The following is a 14998-nucleotide window of genomic DNA, read 5'->3' on the forward strand; positions in this document are numbered from 1 at the left end:
CGCGTGGTGGTTGTGGGGAGAACAGAGCCAGGTGCGCACACACAGCTGGATGGAGAGCGCCGAGTCCGCAACAGCAGGAGAATGTAACATTTCGACATTTTTTAAGTTTGTCAGAGAAAGAAAGCAGCAGCTCGACTCGCCGTCTGTGAACCGAGGTGGTGTGAATAACAGCTGGACAGTGAACGCAACACACGGCAGCCGCTGGAAAAACAAACTGCTTCATTTAAATGAGTTGATTTGAAGATTTACGCTCAGACTAGTGAGGTGCTGACCATCAGTACTGTGAGCCACACACACACACAGCCATGATGGAGTCTATCTTAGACAGTTTAACAGCAGAGAAACTGTACCCGTCCGGAGGGTCGAACCTGTTGGACCTGGAGGAACTCAGCGACGGAGATTTCCTCACTAACGTGGTAAGTCTTCATACTAATTTTATTTGCCTGCAGTAGCTTCACTTTCTTTAGCATTTTTTTTTTTTAGCTTCAACTCATAGAAATACGCATTTAAACCGCTGCATCTTCCTGCTGGAGTCAGCCGTCTGCATATAAAGTCTCTTGAATCAAACGCACCTCTGCTGCCTGTTCCGCCCGGAGCCGGACCTCGGGAGGGCGGTGCAGTTATTAGATCCTGACTGACATCCGGGCGCACACACTGCGTGCGTAAGCGTGTGTATAACTGTGTAAACCACTGTGCGTTACTGGGAACACTGACGCAGGCTGGCAAGTTACTGGTTAACGTGTGTGTGTTTTCAGCTGGCAGGTGTTGCAGTCTTCAGTAGCACACCTGATTATTAATGTGAAGGTGTGTGTGTGTGTGTGTGTGTGTGTGTGTGAGAGAGAGATAGAGAGAGAGAGACTGGGCATGCCCTGAACAGAATGTGGCCTGTGCACAGCTGGTGTGTGCGTGTTAGCTCAAGTCTTACCTTGAGTGTAAGTCCTAAATAATGTTATATCAGTATTAATGTTATAATAATTAGGCCATTAATTAAATAGGCCAGTTAATTCAAAGTGTGCTCATCTGACATACAGTTACTCTGCAATAATTTGGAATTAATAACATTAAAAATCACTCTTTTATTGTGAAAATTTTTAGGTTATCTTTGTCTGCACCGACAGTAAACTGGTTATCTTTATTTTAGATGAACTGGTAATCAATTGGCATTTGAAGCAAACAATTGAGAAAACATTTGGTCGTTTATTTGATTAGGCTTTTGATTATCACAGCCCTAATTTCAGTAGTGAATCTTTTGCCTTAATCGTCTCCAGGGACTAGTTCTTAAATTGTTTTATAAAATCAAAAGTCTAACCTTTAGTTAATTCTTCTTAACAACTGTCATATGGCACTTGTGCCAAATTTACTGCAGTTTAATTAAATCGTGCTGCACTAGCTCCACCTTACTGCCAAATAATCACACCCTTTTCTTGTCCACCACCTGTTCCTCTGAATCCACTCTTCCATATCCACATCTAATAAGAGGTTACACTGGCTCCAGCTGCATGCATCACTTCTTGATGAGCCTGAAACCTTGCAGCTTGAATTTCAGTAAAAGTTGAAGTGTGGCTGTCATGAACAACAGGATGTGGTAGAGCATAGTCTTGCTTGTTCATCATTGTGCTTATATATATATATATGTGGAAGGAAACTAAGAATTTTAAAACTTCTCCATACAAAGGTCCTTGTGGGGAATAGTTTCATGCCCATCTCTGGCAGTAGTGTGATGAGAACACTGGTAGCTGTCACTAATTTATGACAATGTATTCCTCCTCCTCCTCCTCATCGCTCCCTGTTTCCAAGTGAACTGCGTGTTCCCAGTGACCCCTCCGTGCCCTCTCTACCCTCAGCCAGCAGCGAGGACACACTGAACAATTTCACTGCTGCCCACCGAAAGGTTAATGATGAATGTCACAGCAACTGTGTTACCAGGACGCACTGTCTCTTCCATCACTCAGTGGGTTTTTTCCCACTGTGTCACTCACTCTCTTTTTTATTCCTCCTTGTAAACAGCTTAGGTTTTTAAAGCAGGCCTCTATTCTAGTCCGTGAGTCAGCCAAGCCGTCTGCTTGTGGTTTATCTCCCCTCGTCTCTGTTCTAAATAAAGTAGCCCTCTCTGCTGTGAAGCCGCTAGGCTGGGCTGTACCACCGAGGACACGGGAAAGCATAGAAAGCAGATTAAAGCAGGATGGCATGCGTACACATATATGTTAGTGCAGTTAAAGGACCAAAATTCAGCATCCTTCCAATCAATAATGTGCTGCTGTTATGGACAGGTGCTGAGCATGAATCATCGCATCCGGATGTCAGTGTTGGACCTGGATGAAATCACAAATGACAGCGTAATACTTCTTTGTCTCCAGCTGGGTCCTCATGATGGTGGATGTCAGCTCTCTGTAGCTGCTTTGTTGTTGACAGGAGACGATGTATTAAAATGATGCCATCATAATTTATCTGTTCATTGTTTAAAACTGCATTAATTTATTTCCGTAAACACATATTTACTTTTTGGACTCATCTGACTGGTCAATTTGAGTCTATTTTAGGATGTTTTGTGTCTGCTTCGGTCATTTTATGTGTATTTAGTGTGTATTATTATTATTATTATTATTATTATTATTATTATTATTATTATTATTATTATTATTATTAAAAATTACACGTCGGACTCCTAGGCTTGGTCTCTGTAGCCCCGCTCTACATCCATCCATGACTGTAGAGCGATGGAAACACTGACATCATCAGCATACAAAGTTGATATGGTGAACATTTTAGCAAACTGTTATCTCTTTACTCATTTAGCAGAAACAAAGCCAGGGTAAGAGTTATTTTGAGTCATGTTTTAGTCCATCCTCTTGAGAAAAGTGTTTGATTTTTCAGCTGCTAAATGCTCCACTGTGTTTAAAGGCCATTGCCTATAAGAGTAAAAAAAACCAACAACAACTGGAGGACACTGAAAGACACAACTGTTTTTTTAATAAGGTGTTGCTCAATGGGGCAGCACAGCAGGGATTCACACACGTTTGTCTGCCTGCAGCCCAGTGTCAAAATGTTGATAACCACGAGGAAGTGGAGATAAGAACAAGAGTGACAGGACCCATGGTTGCCACCAAACAACAAGCTGCACTTTCCAGTTGTGTGTGGATACAACAAACAGCCAAATAATCCAGTCGCTGAACTCTTGTTCACCTGCTCAGAAATCCCTCTGCATTAGGCCAAGCAGAATGTCCTCCAACCTCACTGAAGGTTCCAGAACACTGTCATCGTGGGGCCGATGCTAAGTGCCGTTTTAGTGTGCTTCTTATGTGCAATTCCTATTGAATGTGAACATGCATTGGCTACAGTTAGAAGTGAACAGATACTTGGAAGCTCATTGGCAATAATTGGCGCTGCAGCTGGTCTGTTCTCACGATCCAGCTGCATCTGTGCGTCATGTGCAACTGAGCATTTGACCACCATAACAAGAATCATTCATTGAAAACTTTACCACCTCCTGGTTCAGAGTAGGCCTGAAACTAATGACTGTGCTCAGTATCTATTAATCAGATCAGTTTACTGGCCATAGGAAAAGTGTGCATGTTTGTGCTTAGAAAAATGATCAAAAAGCAGCCAATAATCAGTTGATTGACTAATGATTAATCAACTAATTGGCCCACTTCTAAATTATACTATATTAAATGCATCTGCAGTTTAGTTAGTGGAGTGCAATAAGTTCTAGCTGTAGCTTGGTTGCTCTGTGTCCCATTTGCTTCTATTCGAGTCTACATTTGCACAAAAACCTGCAAGTAACTTTCTACTGATACAAACACTTGGACACAGAAACTTGGACACTTGGATACAAACACTTGAATCATCCATTCTATTTTATTCTATTCTACTCTCCATTCAGACCCTGTACTCCAGTTTTAAAAAGACGCGCCCATCTCATTTGCATGGCTGTGGCCAATTGGCCGCTGAGCTTTCAGAAAGAATGTGTGCAGGCATGCAGTGTGTGTGTGTGTGTGTGTGTGTGTGTGTGTGTGTCTGTGTGTGTGTGTGTCTGTGTGTGTGTGTGTGTGTGTGTGTGTGTGTGAGGGAAAAATTTTATTCTGCTGTTTTACTGAGGACCAATAGGTCCGTTCAGTTCTGTCCCAGCACACACACACTTGGCAGAGAACATTGTCGTTCTCTTATCTGTTGCAGCCAGCGTTATAAGATAATGACATGATGTTTTCAGGTTTCTTGAAATTGCAGTTTTGATTTACACTGTAAAAATGTCATCTTGTATTCTCCTCACTGTCAGTATCATAGTTAAACGTTTGTGCTTGTGAATGTCTTCTGCACACATTGCCAAATTTTTCTCATTACTTTTGACAAACGTCCAGTACAAACTGTAACATTTCAGATGATTCAATGCAGGGCTGCGGCTAACAGTTTTCATTATCAATGCATGTGATAATTTTCCACAGCAACTTTTTCATGTGTCCAGAGAACATCCAGAGATAGTCACTTTACAGTCATGCCGCCCTATTTTTTCAAGTTTAACAAACTGGAACCAGCAATTGTTAACATTTTTGCTATGATTAACATATTATTTACTTACCACAATCATTTGTTCCCATCAACATCAATCAATTATTTAGTGGCTTGCAGGCTCTTTTATGATTTGAAAACCAAATTGGTGCTAAACAAAGTTGATCAGTGTGATGGAATAAGTTAAGTCTGTAGTGTAAAATTTATTGAGGGCAAGAAAAGGTTGAAAGCAGGCAACATCTGGTGGACTGGTGGTGAAAACAAATCTGACCTCTTCTCCTCCTCCTCCTCCAAAAAAGGATTAAATGTGAAAACCATGCCTGATGTTTGTATTGATCTGAACTGTAGATGGATTGTTTCTATTGACTCTATTAAATTACTGGTGTGAAAATAACGTTACAGAGACAGGAAGTCCGTTTGACACACTGGAGGACTTCCTGCAGCTTCGTGTCCTTTGATGCCCATTGCTGAGAAAGGTTTTACAGTGTATTTTCTCTGTATTTCCCTTCTTGGCCTTCACATGATGTTCTGAGGCGTTTACGATGGTTTCCACTGATGACATAAACGTCTTGGCCTGGCTACCACTGGTTCAGTTTATCCCTGTGCTTTACTCCCTCATTGTATCAGGGGGAAAAGGAAATATTCTCAGACTTTGTGAGCGCATGAGTCCTGTCATGCATACAGGAAGTGGTACCCTACCTGGGTGAAGGGATTCGTTGCCACAGCAGTTTGGCTCCAAATTCTGCTGATCTCCATACAACTTCACTCAAGGGCCATCATGGCTGAGTTGATTTGGTTGAAGCAGCAAGAGACCCAAATGAAAGGAGAGGAGAGAGATGTGTTGAGAGTCAACACTGTTAATTAGAGGCCACAACAGTGTCACTCTCTGCATTTATAATTACTCCTTACGTCTGTCTTCTCAGACTCTATGTGGGTTACAGCCTTGGTCCCCCCCGCCACCCCCCTCAGAATGACACAGTGGTGCTGAAATAAAGTCTAAAACCTGTCAACAGTGTTTCCCCTCCTCAGCCTGATTCTGTTTGTGTGTCTCAGGTAATGAAAGGTCCAGACCTCTGACTGCAGCTGTGGGCTCATGGAGCTTCCTGTCCTAATAACAGCAATAACACAAATTCTCTGTGTTTAGGTCTATGGGATAAACATCTTGTGTCTAATGTCTAAATTCTTCTTGATTGATGATGCTTTTTAATATTTTTCAATATTTGAATTTCTTAAAATTTCAATGTGCATAAAGAACAATTTTTGTAACATGCATAAATTATGATGATAAGATACAATAAATGTTTGGAGCTTCTCATTTTATTACTCTCAGCTGCATTTTGACTGTGCATGCTGGTTTCCCACACTTCCATCAGTCATCCATGCTGTGGCAGCTGAAATCCACCTCCACATTATACTTTTAAGGTTTGGCCACATGACTTAATTGGAAATGAGCATAATTTTTTCTTGACAGGTTTCTCTTTGGCTTGATAAAGCACAACAGTCTGTACATGTCCTCAGAGCAGGATTAGCTCATCATGGCTGCATGGGTTTAGAAAAAACACTGGCATGGGTACGTTTTTTTCTTATCAGGATGTGCTTCAAACAGGACTGAGCTAGTGAGAGCAGGCGTCACAAACTCCAGGTGTGTTGGAATTAAGCTTCCTACCACTACTGGAGCTAAACCACAAATCTTAATGCAGCACTGCTGCAACAACTGGACTTCAGTTCAGTGTGGCACAGCTTGTACAGAGCAACATAAAAGCTGTCAATGTTAATGTCAATGGATTAATGCAGCTGATTTAAAATCATGCATGTGTTTCTTCTCTCATGTCATTCCACCAATCTCTCCCAAATTGCCCCATTTAGGAAATTTGTCACCGTTTGTTTTTGAGCAGCCCAGTTCAAATGTGCTCCACATTCCCTAACAGAGTAGAATTAAAGAGGCTGTGTTGAGGTTATTTAATGAGATATTGTTATAACTTTTAGTGCAGCAGGAGAACAAGGCTGCTCTGTCACAGTTCCTGTGTGTGGGCACATTGGTTTATGAATGAGTGAGTAATTACTTGCAGGCTCACAGAGTGTATTCACACCTTTTCGAGCAGTAGCTGATCCTTAATTTAGGTTTTGTTAAAACATAAAAATAGCAATTTGGTTCATTTGCTGACTTTGAAATGAACTTCCATGTATAAAAGATTGATGCATGCTGGTAGAATACAAATAATAATACTAATTGTGGTTTAATAGGGGATTTTGTGCTGGAGTGCAGCTTAGATGGAGATGGATCTCCACTTAATACAGCTTTTTACAGCTATCTTTTTTTACTTTGACAAATCAGCTCACATCTGTCAATGTTTCACCCACGTGTGTGCGCGCGTGTCCATTTGTGTTTACTGCATGAGGTTCTTTTTAACAGCTGCATGTGTCCCAGAGTTACAGCACTGGCCCATTTGACCTTCCAAGCCCAGTCTTACTGTAAATACACACACTCTGAGAGAGTGCAGATGTGAATAAAAAATGAAAACGAAAAAGTACAACCTATACACACCAATAGTAACTCACATGACCTATATCTATAGTGTATACTGTATAAAACTCTGCATAAACCTTCAACCTCCTCTCTTTATTCTCCCACACCCCTCTTCTCTCTGCCTGCAGTGATGGAGACTCGTAACATCACTGACTCTTTTAATATATGAATATAATTTAAATAGTTTAATGAAGCCAAGAAAAATAAAACCAAAAAAGCTTTTTTTAGCAAGTCCAGTCCTATCTGTAAATTCTTGGGTAAGTACCTCCTGAAAGTCTTAATTCAGGCTAAAAGAAAAAAAAGGCCCTAAAATGTGTTCTTGGCTCACTGCAGACAAGTTCTGACTGCAACAGTGCTACTCAGAAAGTGCTCACGTTTGCCTATCAAAATAAAAGTATACACAAAACGTTAAAAGCTTTTGCACGCTTGCAGCTAAATGAAGACTAAAATAAATGTTATACCGTGTGTAAATACTGCTGCTGGGTAGAAAGTGCCCAGTGGGTTTATCAAAGCCGCCTGCTGCTTGATGAGGGTGGAGTATGTGGGAAGGAAAACCAAAACAATCATCCAAAAGAGGCCAAAATCCTTTGTAGAGCTGACTCTAGATATTTTTCAAAGCTGACCTGTTTTGTTTTGTTTTTTTATTTATTGATGATATTTCAAAAAAATATATATATAGAATTTAAGTCTGTATTTATTTTACCAGCCATGTCTTTACTGTTACTACTGGACTGGACTTAGTCTGCTCTGACACATCTGGCAGATTTTCGTGTAATTTCCAGGAATTAAACCCGATTTTTGTATTTATTGTTAATCATATTAGGTTATTTCAGCTTGTCTGAGGAGCCTCCAAGCAGAGTTGACCGTAGTAATGGGTTCCACCCGATCCATCTGTGTATGTGTGTATGGTTTTGTAAGACTCGGGTGACTCACGCTGTGTGTGTGTGTATATGTGTGTGTGTGTGTGTAAACCAGTGAAATCCTAGCACCATGCTGTCCCAGGCTTCCAGAACAAGGTCTCTAAGCTCGGTGACTCATTCATCCAGACGGAGGGTGAATCTATCGAGGTTGTTTCCCCACTGACTGATTCTCCATGCCGTCAACACATTCTAGATGGTCTGACTCTGTGATATCTCATAACTTGAACATCAACTACTGCGATGATTGCCTGACTCATATTTTTTTTTTTTCAAGCAGAAACTCAGCTTATTAAGAGATTTTCAGCGTTTCTTGGTTTCATTTCCGTTTAAACTGTATAGTCTTTGGAGCTTTATCTGTAAGTGAGACGAAATTTCAAGATGTCACCTTTGGTTCTTTGCTTACACTATGGCTGCCGTCCACTTGGTTTCTGATCACCCATTAAAGCACATTTTTAAGGCGAGGGTAAAGAGGGTGTGCTATTGTTCTGTAATTTGCTGAGATTTTGTGAACAAATGAATCAGATTAATCAGTAGTAGAAATAATACTTAGTTGCTGCTCTGATGTGCAAAGTATAAATTCTCAGGTTTAGCTTATTATGCTCATAAAGTTCTTCAATATTACAGCTTTATTAGTATTAGTACAGCTTGTGGGAGTACAGTCATAAGAGCTTGGAGTTGCTCTGATGCTGAAACAGTAAAGAAGATTTAATCTGAAATCTCCTGTCCTGTAAGAAAATCTAAATATAATTCAATCCAAAGTGTCCCTCAGGCTCACAATGTATTTTTCATGAGCAGTTTTGTGACCGTTCATATTACCAACAATCCATTGTTTGGTGGTTTTTTCTTTTTTATAGTCAGCTCAACGAGTACAGATCGTTCCTTGCTCAGGCAGTTAAACGTAATGCTTCAGTTTATTAATTCGAGCTTGGAGATATGTGATTTCCATTGAACAGTGAATTGTTGCACCGCTGCACTATTTAAAACAGATTTCTATGAAAAGCCATTATTTATCATACTAAAATGAGTCTTCTTGTCTCTGTGTTGCAGCCATTCTCAGGTGAGCAGATGGACGATTTCAGCAGTGAATTGTTCAACAGCTTCTTTGACGATCATCTATTAGAGCGACCCTTGCTGACAGACAGATCCTCACTCTTACACATGGACATAGACAGCAACCCAGGTCAGTTGCTCTCTTATTATGGAACAAAAAACCCACCCGTGTAAAGAATGAACAAAAAAACTATTAGGCTGCAGCCCATCACAAATGCACCATGAGTGTTCCATGCAGTAAGATTTCTGTAGAGTTCCTAGTTGTTTCTGTTGTAAAGATTAAAGTCTCATAGCAGGTAAATGAAGCTGATTAGTGGAACCTTTCCCAGCCACTGTGAAGTGTTTGCCAAAGTTTTCTGCTCTTCACTTATCCACACATTTACCGACCTTCTTGTTGAATAAACAACAGTGCAGCAGCCAGTTGCTTCTGTAGAAATGATCCCAATCACGTTATTCGACTTAATTCAGAAGCCAAAACTCCATATCAAGCTTAAACTACTCACCAAATGACATGGCTCGGCCTTCCACGGAGAGTCAAATTCCACAATCCGAGAGCCAGTATCTGTTGCCAAAGTCTGTCACTTCCAAAGCTTCTGCCTGTCAACCAGCAGGAAACACGCTGGGCTTCTATCCCTCACCTAGCAGGTGCTGGGGCCGTGCTTGGGAGGCCTCAAGTTTTTGGTCATGCTGCACGCATCAGGCTTAGCACTGAAGATCAACCTGTCAAACATTGCTGTGTGTTTGCTGCTGCTGTGTTTCTACAAATACCATATGTTATGTTCAGTTTTCATTAATTCACACTAGGAGTAGAGAATTGTTCAGAACGTCTGCACACGGCATGTGAACAGCTATGAGAGTCTCAGTGTTTGTCATTCACAGCTTGTGCACTTCATAAAAATAGAACAGGCTTTGCATTTTATGCAACATTATATAATAAACGTTTGTAGGACACATTGTCCCACAGGATTACGATGCCCATTAATTAGAGCTTTAGAGGAAAATTCATCTATTGATTTGGTCCCAGATATCACACAATTGTATTGTCCCATCATGAAGGGAACAATAACTCCAAAAAAGCTTTGACTTCAATAGATGAAACCAGCCTACTGTAGGTATCCCATGTCTGAAAAGAGCTTTTTAATCTCACAGATATTCAAGCGGAGCACAGCTACTCTCTGAGTGAAGACTCTGCCCCACAGAGCCCAGCCCTGTCAATCAAAATGGACCACGAGTCTGGTAACTCACTAACTTTTAATGTCTTTTTTTTTTACTTTAAGCTTCCTGGAAAAATGTACAGCCAAGTGAAAGTGCTGCTGATGTTTAATCTGGATATGCGCTGGCTTACTGCTGGCTGTCAACTGGTTAACACTCAACATGCAGTTTGACCCTTTCTGCTGTCTGTCAAACAGTAAAGACTCTGATTGGCTGAATCCACTGTCCGTTTAATAACTCATGTGATGATTGGCCTAATCCATGGACTGTTATACTTTATATGTTATTGTGCCTCTGCAGTGCAACATGAAATGAATTTTCACACATTAATTGCCTTTGGTTCGTTGTATCTCATATTCCTTGTTATCTCTTCCTGTCTTTTGGCCGTCTGCCTGTACCTGTCTTCCTTACTCTGTCTGTCTCACTGCTGTCTTTTCTCCGTTTGTCCTGGGGATCCTGCTGTCTGAGCAGCAGGATCCTAGCAGTCTGAGCAGTCTTCCTCCAGCTAAGCCCTGCCCACCTAACACACACACACACACACACACACACACACATACACAATACACACACACACACACACACAAGGGGACTCACACAACGCCATGACAAGCATATGGTTTTGAGTCTGCAGCTTTAGCTGAAGCCAGTGGAAACTCTTTCTCTCGTCTGTCAGGTTATCTTGCTCTCTGTCTCTCTGTCTCTCTGTCTCTCTCTCTATATATCTCTCTCTGTCTCTCTCTCTCTCTATCTCTCTCTCTCTCTTTGTCTCTGTCTCTCTCTCTCTCTCTGTCTTTCTCTCTCTCTCTCTCCTTTTCTCTAACTTTCCTGTTTTCTGTCTTTTTCTCTCTTAATCCAATTCTATCCACTATTTTTACAAATATCAGATTACCTGCATTGCTAAATTACCATGAGCAAGAACAGTTTGAGTAAAGTTAATTTGCAATTAGAAAACAATAATGTCAGTATTCAGAAAGAATAAATCAGTGGAAAATTGTTAGAATTACTCCACTCGTGCATCCAAGTTTAACGTGTAGTTGCAAAGATGCAAAAAGTTACAGAGTGTTACAAAAACTAAAACGACACAAAGCGTCAGCCTAATTTATTACTTGATAAAATGAAAAATTTAAACAGGTTTCAAGCTACTTTATTTGCAGTTTAATTTTCTTCATCAGTGTTTCCATCTGTAGTTGCTTAACTATCAACTCACATGTGCAACAAACACGCACACACAGAAACACACATATCATATGTACTTGAAGCTATTGCAGCCTGTTTGATATTGAGCTAAAGCCAAAATGCATTTTTCAGCCTGCATATGCTTTGTAAAGCCTGCGTATAAACCTTGTGATACTATCCACCAGTTGTTGCTCTCTTCTTATATCCAGTGTACAATTGGAACTGCAGAAAATTGCCTTTTTTCTGCTATCATCTCTTTATACGTTGCAGATTTTAGCAGTTAAAGAATTTAAATATCTTGAGATAGACAAAACATCAAATGCTAATGGTTTAATCCTCTGGATCTGGAGTATAATCTGTTCTGAATGAAAGATTTTACTTTTGTTTTTCTGTGTTGCTTTGCAGCTTTGATACTGGACTTTATTTATGCCATTAGGATCATTTTCCGAACTTAATGCCCCACCTGTTGAATGCAGCTCTGCTCTCAGATTTTGGCATGGAGTTCTGCATGTCTGACCGCTGGCTGGACGGATTTCGTTTTTAGATGATGCTCCCTTAACACTTAATATTTTATGGCACAGCTACACTCTTAGCCGCCCTTTTGGCATCAAAACTGTTTTGACGAGACTGCTGTAGCTGAAAAGTTGAACTATAATAATGACATTTCATGGCTGCACTTCATTGTGTATTTCCATAGTTGTGTACTGCTGCTTATAATCTTTGGAGAAGCTGACTCTGTGTAGATAGATGCACAATATAAGAGAACACAGTCGCATGATAAAAATCCTAGATTCTTACAGGCATTTCTTCCAGAAACAGGAGTAGGCTATGAGGTGATTAACCCAGAAATACTGATGTCTTAGTTCCAGTATTTACTTCTAATGTCCAGTAAATCTCAGTGCAGGCCTGGTTCTCCTGCCAAGGATCATTGCATTTTCACAAGCCTCCTTGGGAGGAAGGGGGTAGGACGAGAGCAGGAACAGCAGTTTGTTTGTCATGATGAGTCAGGTTAACAAGGGATGTTTGACGCTGTTGACCTTTGAGAACCCCAATCTGCTCCAAATGTGGATCTCTCAGTTTAACATGAAAATGGGCAAAAAAATGTCGGGTTCCGTTTTCGCTAAAAGCGAAGTTAGGATGATTCAACTGTGGTGACTAGTTTTACAACAATTTACCAGATGAGACCCTCCAAAAGCTCCACTAATGGCTTATTTTATTGAACACTTTACACAGTAGCAGAGTATGGAGGTCATCTATGGTCGTTTCCTTTTTCTGTCCCCCTCTCTCTGTCTGTGGTCTTGCTGCTCGTATTCAGTCAAAGAAAAGCTGTGTGTTTTACTGCAGCTCCCACTGTGCTGCTCCATCTATGGTTTTTAATACCTCTGGTGTCCCACTGGGATCAAACCCAGTCACCACCTCTCCTTCATCAACCCCCTGTGATGGCTGCCAGAAGCCTCTGGTCGTTAGCTCTGTGATAGGATTTCTCTTCTGTGTTTACAACATACAGGCAGACTTTATTTAACAATACAATTCCGTTAAAAAGTATGAGAGAGGATCAGCATTTTCATTTTGTTACTTTTACTCAGTGCTTTCAAGTCACATTCAAGTCTCTGTGTATTACAAAAATATAATCAAATGTATGTGTCACTATATTTCTGATGATACTAGCAGAGTAACTACAAATGTAAGGGAATGCACAGGATGTTTCCTATGTATTGGCTTCTGGCATTCATTAAAAAAATGGTCTTACAGGGAGTCCAGTGAAGCCCTGGTTTTAACGAGGGCAGGGAATAACGAGGCTCAAGTCAGAAGCAGGACTGGACTCATTAGGATAAACTTCTGAGGGTCTTACTTGTAGGAGTAGGAAAACGGTGGGTTCACCTAAGTAACATTTTGATTTTTTTCCGTTTCTATTAGAAGTATGCTCCAACACTTGCCTTATTGATCCTTACCCTGGGCAGAGTGTAGTAGAGCAGGAAGCAACGGGGCTAAATGGAGCAGAGTATATTGATCTCTAGTCTCACGATAGCATCAGCTCAAGTTGCATATTATAACTTCAAAACTGACTTAACTCTAATAACAAATGAAGTACTAGAGGTATTGAACATTATACAGATACTCTTACAGTGGTAAGATTATGGAAAGAGGATTAAAGTTTATTACAGGATGCGGAGCTTGTTATGTGCATTTGTTCATGTGGTAAAGTAGTCCTGAACAATCTTACTTTACCACTGACTGATCTGTGAGCACGGCTGAGTCGCTCTTTCAGTGACAGTCTGAGCTTTCCTCTGGTATTTCCACCAGGTCAAATCCTGACCAGCATTTTGGTCTATGACAGGATGTCTAAAAATACATAATGACAGTTCTAATATTTTGTGGAGAATTTTGAAACTTTGTACTTTGAACATCAGTTCAATCTTTCCACATCTCTACAATTCTACAAGAGCATTCTTTCTCAGCTAAGCTTTCATAATTTATTAATCACTGAGGTCACTGTGTGCCTTACCAGCTCCCCTATATGGAATCGGAAAGTGCAACACAGTGGTGTAGACTGAATATCGCCTTTCATAATGGGGTGAAATTAAAACCAGAAATAAGATTTTGATCGGGATCAATGCATCTTCTCCAGCGACCGTATAAACCGTTATGTTCAACGGTTCAGAGGTGAGTGTATATTCCTGATGCCACAGTTTGCGGCAGTGTTGACTTTAGGTTTGTCTAAACCAGTGAAGAGAAGCCACAGGGATTTGTTTTTATGACGGGTTCTGTCCTTGCTGATCCCTGCTGTGGTGATGGACAGGATAACAACAAGACAGGCCAGCAGCTCTCATGGGTACCTCCCCCCCCCTCCCCCCACACACACACAGCTTGTAAATTTCAGAGCATTTTAGCAGCAGAATGTTGCTAGGAAACCAGGAGGTGATTAAAATGCTGTTTACACACAAATGCGCACACACACACACACACACACACACACACAGCAGCAGTAGTTCCTGTCTTGTTAAACTGCTACTGATTTCTTTCTATGCTCAACAGGAGCCTTATCGTGTGTGTGTGTGTGTGTGTGTTGTGATAGATAACACACACACTGGCATTAGCCATTTGCTGTCTCATTTCAAAATGAACAAATGCTGACTTGATGAAAAATTTCACACTCCTACTCAACCTGCCGAACCTAAAAAGTCTAAAAAGTCCTTTAACTGGGCTTGTGTGTAATGAGGACCCCTTGAAACAGTTCTTAATAAGCCGCCTTTAAAAAGGCTCTTAATTGAAAGCATACAGAGTCAACCTGCAGCTCTTGCAGACCGTGTGTTTTAAACACAATCTAAGATTTGTAAAACAAAAAACAAAAAACAGCCTACTATTCCCATAATGCAATTAGACTTCAATTTTTGTTTAAAAGAAGTCTCACAGCCAATCCAGGACATAATCAGTGGTTTATTTCAGACATGACAGGCTTAATGTAGTTCACATGAAAAGTAAACATAATCATCATGCAAAGTAGGTGGACTGCTCTTTTTAGAGCACACTTACGAGAAAAGCTGTTGAAATGATCAGAGCTGTAGGACAAAGGCCACCTACATTATATACGGTAATGCTGTTGATT

The 14998-nt window shown here is 40.7% G+C and overlaps 1 protein-coding gene across 3 annotated transcripts in view; it reads left to right on the forward strand.

Annotated features, from left to right (window-relative positions):
• creb3l1 (cAMP responsive element binding protein 3-like 1) overlaps window positions 1-14998 on the forward strand; it is a 27850-nt gene continuing 12852 nt past the window's right edge. The window contains exons 1-3 of one of the 3 annotated variants that reach the window (XM_067492931.1): window positions 1-416; window positions 9001-9133; window positions 10153-10239. In XM_067492931.1, the coding sequence (XP_067349032.1) occupies window positions 306-416; window positions 9001-9133; window positions 10153-10239 (331 nt within the window). In that variant the 5' untranslated portion in view covers window positions 1-305. The remainder of the gene's footprint in view (window positions 417-9000; window positions 9134-10152; window positions 10240-14998) is intronic. The other 2 variants (XM_067492932.1, XM_067492933.1) reach the window with 2 other exon arrangements.

Source organism: Channa argus, chromosome 23, assembly GCF_033026475.1.
Source record: "Channa argus isolate prfri chromosome 23, Channa argus male v1.0, whole genome shotgun sequence".
NCBI classification, from domain to species: domain Eukaryota; kingdom Metazoa; phylum Chordata; class Actinopteri; order Anabantiformes; family Channidae; genus Channa; species Channa argus.